General features: G+C 43.5%; 1 protein-coding gene across 1 annotated transcript; it reads right to left on the reverse strand.

Annotated features, from left to right (window-relative positions):
• Positions 1 to 673: 673 nt before the first annotated feature.
• Positions 674 to 8485, reverse strand: LOC109894970 (uncharacterized). Its single transcript, XM_020488628.2, has 4 exons — positions 8332 to 8485; positions 6818 to 7522; positions 5083 to 5318; positions 674 to 1414 (listed from the first exon to the last, which is right to left on the reverse strand). The coding sequence occupies exons 1-4, from the start codon at positions 8402 to 8404 to the stop codon at positions 1118 to 1120; spliced, it is 1311 nt and encodes a 436-aa protein (XP_020344217.2). The 5' UTR covers positions 8405 to 8485; the 3' UTR covers positions 674 to 1117.
• Positions 8486 to 10261: the final 1776 nt, after the last annotated feature.

Raw genomic sequence — 10261 nt, forward strand, 5'->3', positions numbered from 1 at the left:
TGCAGTAGCCCCTGATGATGACATCATAAAAGGAGTCTGAGAATGTTGACAGACACATTCAGCTAGCCATCAACATGTCTATTTACTACGCTGCAGTTGGCCCCGATGATGACATCATAAAAGGAGTCTGAGAATGTTGACAGACACATTCAGCTAGCCATCAACAATCAACCATCTATTTACTACGCTGCAGTAGCCCCTGATGATGACATCATAAAAGGAGTCTGAGAATGTTGACAGACACATTCAGCTAGCCATCAACAATCAACCATCTATTTACTACGCTGCAGTAGCCCCTGATGATGACATCATAAAAGGAGTCTGAGAATGTTGACAGACACATTCAGCTAGCCATCAACAATCAACCATCTATTTACTACGCTGCAGTAGCCCCTGATGATGCCATCATAAAAGGAGTCTGAGAATGTTGACAGACACATTCAGCTAGCCATCAACAATCAACCATCTATTTACTACGCTGCAGTTGGCCCTGATGATGCCATCATAAAAGGAGTCTGAGAATGTTGACAGACACATTCGGATCCTTTTCACGAGGAACACAAACACACACACACGTTGTGTTCATTAGACACAAACATTAGGATGAAGTGAATTACATGCGACAGCAACGTGAGTGTTATAGATAAAGAGTAAACAAACGTATAAAAATAACCATTCGATACCAATGCATTTTTATTGGTAAGACAATTCATAATAAACTGTAAAATGGCACAGAACATAATAAACATCATTACAATTGAGATTGTCTCAGTGTTTCACTGAGACCCTGGATGTGACCCCACTCTCCCAGGGTGTCTCAGGGAGAGTTGGGATATACAAAACACACCTTTTTTGAAATAGGACCAATATAAGCACCCACCAAATTATTCTTGTTATCCTAAGAAATCCTAGGATTAAAACCCATTGTATAGTTGTTTTTAAAGCAGAATGTACACTCCAAACAAGTGACCAGGCAAAGAAGTAAACAAATACTGAGAGCCTAGTCCTTTCCAATTTAGAAGGCAACGAATGCTCACCACACCAGACACGAGTCAAATACATAACGTACATCAAATACTGTATTTGGCCCAGATCTGCATCACATCCCACCTCCTGTCTATGTGGTCTCTGATTCAGTCCCGTCTCTGTCCCCAGCTCCATTATCCAGTGTAGTAGTGGCCGAGGCCCCGGAACCACCCCCTGCTACCCCTTCCGTCCTGCTACACTGGTGGCAGCAGCTGTGATGTGTCTGGTTCCTCTGCTGGTTCTGGGCCAGGCCAGTGAGGAGCTGCAGTACCCTGACTTCATGTTCCATCCGAGCCCTCTCTCTCCGGTCCTCCCTGTCTGCTGCCTCCCTCTGCCTCCTCTCCTCTCTCTCCAGCCACTGAGACAGGAGGTCCTGCTGCCAGCGAGTCTGAGATAGAGACACAGGGTCATTCCATGTCATATCAGCAAGCCATGACACCTGCCGTCTCTGATTGATCTGAAATCGTTTCTGTAGTTAGAAACGGAGCAGATCAGCGTTCCTGAAACATTATTTCATTGAAATCTAATTTGATCTGAGAAATTAAGCTAATTTGATTGACACCGAAACAGGCCATTTAAATTCTAGGATTCATATAATATTCAATAACTATAGTACATAAAATCCGATTTGGACCAAAACAATTTCTAATAAAAGCCACCCACGGACCCCCCCATGCCGATCCCACCCACGGACCCCCCCACGCCGATCCCACCCACGGACCCCCCCACGCCGATCCCACCCACGGACCCCCCCACGCCGATCCCACCCACGGACCCCCCCACGCCGATCCCACCCACGGACCCCCCCACGCCGATCCCACCCACGGACCCCCCCATGCCGATCCCACCCACGGACCCCCCCATGCCGATCCCACCCACGGACCCCCCCACGCCGATCCCACCCACGGACCCCCCCACGCCGATCCCACCCACGGACCCCCCCATGACGCCGATCCCACCCACGGACCCCCCCATGCCGATCCCAGCCACGGACCCCCCATGCCGATCCCACCCACGGACCCCCCCATGCCGAGCCCACCCACGGACCCCCCCATGCAAATCCCACCCAAAAAGTTAGTACATACAGTGCATTTCTTCTTCTATGGTTTCATATAGGTACATACAGGGCATTTCTTCTTCTATGGTTTCATATAGGTACATACAGTGCATTTCTTCTTCTATGGTTTCATACAGGTACATACAGGGCATTTCTTCTTCTATGGTTTCATAAAGGTACATACAGGGCATTTCTTCTTCTATGGTTTCATATAGGTACATACAGTGCATTTCTTCTTCTATGGTTTCATATAGGTACATACAGGGCATTCGGAAAGTATTCAGAACCCTTGACTTTTTCCACATTTTGTTACATTACAGCCTTATTCTAAAATTTATTAAATTGTTTTCCCCCCTCATCAATCTACACACAATACCCCATAATGACATCACAAAACCCAATAATGACATCACAAAACCCAATAATGACATCACAATACCCCATAATGACATCACAATACCCAATAATGACATCACAATACCCCGTAATGACAAAGCAAAAACAGTTTTTTAGAAATACCTTATTTACATAAGTATTCAGACCCTTTGCTATGAGACTCGAAACTGAGCTTAGGTGCATCCTGTTTCCATTGATCATCCTTAAGATGTTTCTACAACTTGAGTCCACCTGTGGTAAATTCAATTGATTGGACAGGATTTGGAAAGGAACACACCCGTCAATATAAGGTCCCACAGTTGACAGTGCATGTCAGAGCAAAAACCAACCAATGAGGTTGAAGGAATTGACAGGATTGTGGCGAGTCACAGATCTAGGGAAGGGTACCAAAAAATGTCATTCTTAAAACGAAGAAGTTTGGAACCACCAAGACTCTTCCTAGAGCTGGCCGCCTGGCCAAACTGAGAAATCGGGGGAGAAGGGCCTTGGTCAGGGAGGTGACCAAGAACCCAATGGTCACACTTACAGAGCTTCAGAGTTCCTATGCGGAGATGGGAGAACTTTCCAGAAGGACAACCATCTCTGCAGCACTCCACCAATCAGGCCTATATGGTAGAGTGGCCAAACATAAGCTACTCCTCAGTAAAAGGCACATGGCAGGCCGCATGGAGTTTGCCAAAAGGCACCTAAATGACACTGACCATGAGAAACAAGATTCTCTGGTCTGATGAAACCAAGATTCCAAATACATTTTTTTGGGGTCACTAACGCGTGATTAGCAGATGTTATTGTGGGTGTAGCGAAATGTTTATGCTTCTAGCTCCGAGATTGAACTCTTTGGCCTGAATGCTAAGCGTCAGGTCTGGAGAAGAATAGGACAAACTCCCCATATACAGGTGTACCAAGCTTGTAGCTTCATACCCGAGAAGACTTGAGGCTGTAATCGCTGACAAAGGTGCTTCAACAAAGTACTGAGTAAAAGGTCTGAATACTTATATAAATGTGATATTTAAGGTTTTTATTTTTAATACATTTGCAAAAAAATGCAACAAAAAAAAATGTTTTTGCTTTTGTCATTATGGGGTATTGTGATGTCATTATGGGGTATTGTGATGTCATTATGGGGTATTGTGATGTCATTATGGGGTATTGTGTGTAGATTGATGAGGAAACAAAACTATTGAATCCATTTTTAGAATAAGGCTGTAACGTAACAAAATGTGGAAAAAGTCAAGGGGTCTGAATACTTTCCGAATGCACTGTATTATCAGTTCTGTCTGACCTGTAGTATGGGGCTGCAGCTCTGATAATTGTTTATTTCTCAGTGTTTCTCTGTTCTCTGTCGTACCTTGTCCATGGACTGCTTATAGGGTAAGGAAATCAATGTAATTTTGGTGAACTATCCCTTTAACATTTAGGGGGTTGCTGTTCCTCGATGGCGCTGTTCCTAATAGCAGTAACAGCACCATCTAGTGGTCAGAACACGGTAATATCAGGATGCAGAATGGGACATAAAGTTCAATGACTAATTTCTCTGAATAAGGGGGGGGGGGGGGGGCGGGGGGGCATCACCAAATTCACTGAGAACACATTACATAAGATGATGAAACAATACACTGAGCTGCAACTCCCAAATCGCTCAGACAGAGAACTAATACTATATACTGGTTGTTGGGGTGGTATTTGCACGGGTGGTCCGTGGGTGGATTTTGACCATTTCTTTGGAATTTCCAAATCAAATTAATCCTTTTTTTTTTTGTCACATGTGCCGAATACAACAGGTGGAGACCATAGATATATGCTCATTGTTTTAGTCCAAATTGGATGTTATGTACTATATTTATTGACTATTACACAAACCTCTCCCTCAACGTAATTAAGACAAAGGAGATTATTGTGGACTACAGGAAAAGGAGGACCGAGCACGGCCCCCCATTCTTATTGACGGGGCTGTAGTGGAGCAGGTTGAGAGCTTCAAGTAACCTTGGTGTCCAGATCAACAACAAACTAACATGGTCCAAGCACACCAAGAACAGTCGCGAAGAGGGCACAACAAAACCTACCCCCCCCCCCCCCCCCACACCCAATTTGGGTGCAATCAGCTTAATTTTGCTGAGATAAAATTATATTTCAACAGGATAATGTTGTAGGAATGCTAATCGTATCTGTTTTCTAACTACAGAAATTATTTTGAGATATATGGGTGTTGAAATCCTCTTTCGGGTGCATTTTGAGGTGGAACGACCCCACCGATAGATACAGTTTAGACATTGAGGTTGCTATCAAAAGCATTATGAATGACTTACTTGACTATCGTTACATGGCAGCCATGTTAGCTCCTCATGAGCAATCTTCCAATGTTTTCAAAGCAATACTATGACTGACTGACTGACTGTCTAAAATTCAAAAATGAATCTAAATACTCATCGTGAATGGATAACTGGTATGCTCAACAGTGCTAACATGCCGTCCCAGTTTAACAAAACTGCATGTGTGAGTCCAAAATGACACCAAAATGACACCCTATCCCCTATAAAGTAGTGCACTGTATAGGTAATAGGGTACAATTTGGGATGTATCATATATATATATCTGTCTCTGACCTGCTCCTGCCTCTGGCCCTCCAGCTGCACCAGCAGCCCCCGGGACTCTGAGACCAGCCTCTGGAAGCAGTCTGCCAGGTGCTTCAACGCAGGCTCCAGGGACTGGGTGGAGGGGATGGTGGTGCTACCACGGCCAGGGCTAGGGTCTGGGGGTGGAGGAAGAGGGGAGGCCGGGTGGGGTGGTGGTGGTGGGGGGGAGGGGGATCTGGAGCTCAGGTCCACCTCTAATGGATGACCTGCAATCAAGAGATGAACTAGATAATGATTCTAGTTCATTGAAGCTTCATTTTCCCAACATTGTGACATTTGATACTGTTAATACAGTCAGTATTGTATAAAGACTAGCTATACTGTGTTAATAGTCAGTATTGTATTGTATAAAGACTAGATCAACTGTGTTAATAGTCAGTATTGTATTGTATAAAGACTAGATCAACTGTGTTAATACAGTCAGTATTGTATTGTATAAAGACCAGATCAACTGTGTTAATAGTCAGTATTGTATAAAGACTAGATCAACTGTGTTAATAGTCAGTATTGTATAAAGACCAGATCAACTGTGTTAATAGTCAGTATTGTATAAAGACCAGATCACCTGTGTTAATGCAGTCAGTATTGTATAAAGACCAGATCAACTGTGTTAATAGTCAGTATTGTATAAAGACCAGATCACCTGTGTTAATGCAGTCAGTATTGTATAAAGACTAGATCACCTGTGTTAATGCAGTCAGTATTGTATAAAGACCAGATCACCTGTGTTAATGCAGTCAGTATTGTATAAAGACCAGATCAACTGTGTTAATAGTCAGTATTGTATAAAGACCAGATCAACTGTGTTAATAGTCAGTATTGTATAAAGACTAGATCACCTGTGTTAATGCAGTCAGTATTGTATAAAGACCAGATCACCTGTGTTAATGCAGTCAGTATTGTATAAAGACCAGATCAACTGTGTTAATAGTCAGTATTGTATAAAGACCAGATCAACTGTGTTAATAGTCAGTATTGTAAAAAGACTAGATCACCTGTGTTAATGCAGTCAGTATTGTATAAAGACCAGATCACCTGTGTTAATGCAGTCAGTATTGTATAAAGACTAGATCACCTGTGTTAATGCAGTCAGTATTGTATAAAGACTAGATCACCTGTGTTAATGCAGTCAGTATTGTATAAAGACTAGATCACCTGTGTTAATGCAGTCAGTATTGTATAAAGACTAGATCACCTGTGTTAATGCAGTCAGTATTGTATAAAGACTAGATCACCTGTGTTAATGCAGTCAGTATTGTATAAAGACCAGTTCAACTGTGTTAACAGTCAGTATTGTATAAAGACCAGATCAACTGTGTTAATGCAGTCAGTATTGTATAAAGACCAGATCACCTGTGTTAATGCAGTCAGTATTGTATAAAGACCAGATCAACTGTGTTAATGCAGTCAGTATTGTATAAAGACCAGATCAACTGTGTTAACAGTCAGTATTGTATAAAGACCAGATCAACTGTGTTAATGCAGTCAGTATTGTATAAAGACTAGATCACCTGTGTTAATGCAGTCAGTATTGTATAAAGACCAGATCACCTGTGTTAATGCAGTCAGTATTGTATTGTACTTCAGTTTCTATCTGAGGTTGGAACTCAGTGAAAAACAAATCTGAGATTTGTTACTAATGATAATTTCAATGAAAATCAGTGGTACTGACAGAAGAAAGTGTGACAGACAGTAGAATACACACCAACAGGTTCATGATAGACGTTGAGGCGGTCTACAAAAACATCATGGCGTCTTCCACCCGAGCCCGCCAGTGGCTGACCGTTGATTCCTATGCTGTTGGACTCGTAGTCGTCTGTGTCTTCTGCCTCTCTGTCCTCCTCCTCCTCCTCCTCCACCTTCACCTCAGAGACCAGAAACCGCGACTGTCGTCCTCCTATCCCCTCAGGAGATCCAGAATGGGGTTCTGTTCCTATTCCATCGACAGACCCAAAATGTCGCCCTCCTACTATCCTATCAGGAGATCCAAAATGGCGTCCTCCTCCTCTTATCCCTTCAGACCCAAAATGGAGCCCTCCTCCTAGTCCTCCTATCCCTTCAGGAGATCCAAAATGGCACCCTCCTCCCATCCCATCCACTGCACAGTTTCTCCCCAGCACAGCGTCCATCTCAGCGTAGTACCGGAAACTGCAGGGCTGGGAGTCGTCCACGCTCCTCAGCAGCTTGGCTCTGACATAGTTGGCCTTGAGGGTCTTGACACGGAGCCGGCACTGGTGGGGACTGCGGGAGAAGCCCAGGTCACACATGCGGGTTGAGAGGTGTTTGAAGACATGGCGGTTTCGGACGTTCTCCGCCAGGCTCTTCTGTACGTGCTCATCACTCCAGGCACACAGCAACACCTGAGTCTCCTCCACCGTCCAGTTGACGGAGCGCTCAGCCTCTCGCTTCCCTGCAGGAGTGAGGTGTGGACAGTACAGTACAACCATAAGGCATTAGCCTGCTTATTAATATGAAGCTACACAGTGAACTCAATAGGTATTTTGCTCATACGTTAGGTTTACACATTGGTACTAGTTAGCGACTATCCATACATCAGTTGACCCCCCCCCCCCCCCACACACACACACACACACACACAAAAAATTACACTGAATTGCAGGTAACAAGTTAAAATAATGTTTCTATTTCCTTGCTTTAATTAAAAGTGTGATGCATGCAGACTCTTGTTGATGCTGCCGGATGGCCCTATAAATAATAACTATAATCTCTCAAATTATAGCTATAATGTTGGGCAACAACATCGCGCTAGCTATCACTTAGCTCTAGTTTAAATCCCTGTAATGGATATCTTCCATCATGGAGTTGAGTAAACTCAGCTAGCTAGTAATTATATGACTGTTTACCATTTATTGAGAGTAGCAAGCTAGCTAGTTGACTGTCCACTAGCAATTAGCTAGCCAAGTGGTAGGCAACAGAGTCAAGATAAGTTTAAGCTTGCTAGCTTGTCTGTGTGAGAAATAGCTTGTTATCTAATATCACATCTGGTATATCAAGGCTATAAAACATAAGTTTCTTCGATAACAAAGTGACATTGAAGCTTTGCCAGCATGTTGTAGTCTGAGTAACGTTAGCTAGCTATTTCCTGACTTAGGCTAACTAACAATAACGTTACCGTTAGCTGAGGCTATCTACAGTACGTTATGAATGAGCGATGCATGCATGAATGTTAAAACATACTGCTTCGTATCAGACACGTACTTTTCGTGGAAGTTGTGACCGAGTTAGTAGAGTTGATAATCGGAGGATTCATCTTCGCTTTCGGTGTAAACATCCAGAGATAACGGTGTGCTTTCCTCTCTTCCGGGTTATCGTTTGCTTGACGTCACCAAGATGCAGAGGAAATGTTGTTTGTTTGTTGTTGTCATTTTAGAGTCAATAAACGCTGATGCATGTAACTACATTAAATTATTGTCAACATGTTGCAGCTTCATAAGTGTGGTGGATAGATATTCTACTTCTGGGCCAAAATATACAATTCTAAGATAATATTGAAAACACTACATTGGGCAAGAATTGTATTTTTTTTAGATGAGGAAAAGGAACAAGACAATTTGAGAACAGTGAGTGGCTTGTAAAGTAACATGCTAGCTGGGTCAGTGTATATTTGTGTGTCGCTCCTTCCACTTCGACTACTTTCTTCCCTATCCTATCATCTCTAACGCAGTACAGGAGTCGTGGTGGAGCTAACTGCAGCTAATGCTTTTTTCTACCTACTCTGATCCACCGATGTCCTGAGAGCCTGTCACTCACCACCAACTGCCACATGCCTTCCATCAATGACATCCATTAAATGTCTGGGTTAAAACTGGAGGTGGAGGGAGAGGATGAAAGCTTTGCTATTCCTTTAATGGTTTACTCCATTAATTACTGCTATTGTCTACACAGACATACAGCAGGGTGCACAATAACCTAGTCATAACATGTAGAATGATGATCCCATGCACCACAGTACAGATAACTAGATGATTACAAGAGAAGAGGGGGACAAGACCAGTTCTATTATCCTCCTGCATGTTAGATACCAGTTCTATTATCCTCCTGCATGTTGGATACCAGTTCTATTATCCTCCTGCATGTTAGTTACCAGTTCTATTCTCCTCCTGCATGTTAGTTACCAGTTCTAATATCCTCCTGCATGCTAGTTACCAGTTCTATTCTCCTCCTGCATGTTAGTTACCAGTTCTAATATCCTCCTGCATGCTAGTTACCAGTTCTATTCTCCTCCTGCATGTTAGTTACCAGTTCTATTCTCCTCCTGCATGTTAGATACCAGTTCTATTCTCCTCATGCATGTTAGTTACCAGTTCTATTATCCTCCTGCATGTTAGATACCAGTTCTATTCTCCTCCTGCATGTTAGTTACCAGTTCTATTCTCCTCCTGCATGTTAGTTACCAGTTCTATATCCTCCTGCATGTTAGTTACCAGTTCTATTCTCCTCCTGCATGTTAGTTACCAGTTCTAATATCCTCCTGCATGCTAGTTACCAGTTCTATTCTCCTCCTGCATGTTAGTTACCAGTTCTATTCTCCTCCTGCATGTTAGATACCAGTTCTATTCTCCTCCTGCATGTTAGTTACCAGTTCTCTTCTTCTCCTTTTGTGCTCTTTGACCTGGTTTACCGCTCTACAGACACATATTTTAGCAAGCTGACTGTTCCTGTGTAACGGATATGAAACGGCTTATACTGTTACAACCCTGCACCATGAAAGAAAGAGAGAAGCCAGTGGTAAAGACGTTTAAATAGTTACCCCCCCGATTGCGTCGCACGCGCTCTCTCTCCCTCTCTCTCTCTCTCTCTCTCCCTCTGTCTCTCTCTCTGTCTCTCTCTCTCTCTCTGTGTCTCTGTCTATCTCTCTCTCTCTCTCTCTCTCTCTCTCTCTCTCTGTGTCTCTCTCTGTCTCTGTCTCTCTCTCTCTCTCTCTCTCCCTCTCTATGTCTCTCTCTATCTCTCTCTCTGTCTCTCTCCTCCCTCTGTCTCTGTGTCTCTCAATCTGTCTCTGTCTCTCTCTCTCTGTCTCTCTCTCTGTCTCTGTCTCTCCTCTATGTCTCCTCTCTCTCTCTGTCTCTGTCTCTCTCTCTGCCCTCTCTCTCCTCTCTGTCTCTCTTCTCTCTCTCTCTGTCTCTCT

This window comes from Oncorhynchus kisutch, linkage group LG8, assembly GCF_002021735.2.
Source record: "Oncorhynchus kisutch isolate 150728-3 linkage group LG8, Okis_V2, whole genome shotgun sequence".
Classification (NCBI taxonomy): domain Eukaryota; kingdom Metazoa; phylum Chordata; class Actinopteri; order Salmoniformes; family Salmonidae; genus Oncorhynchus; species Oncorhynchus kisutch.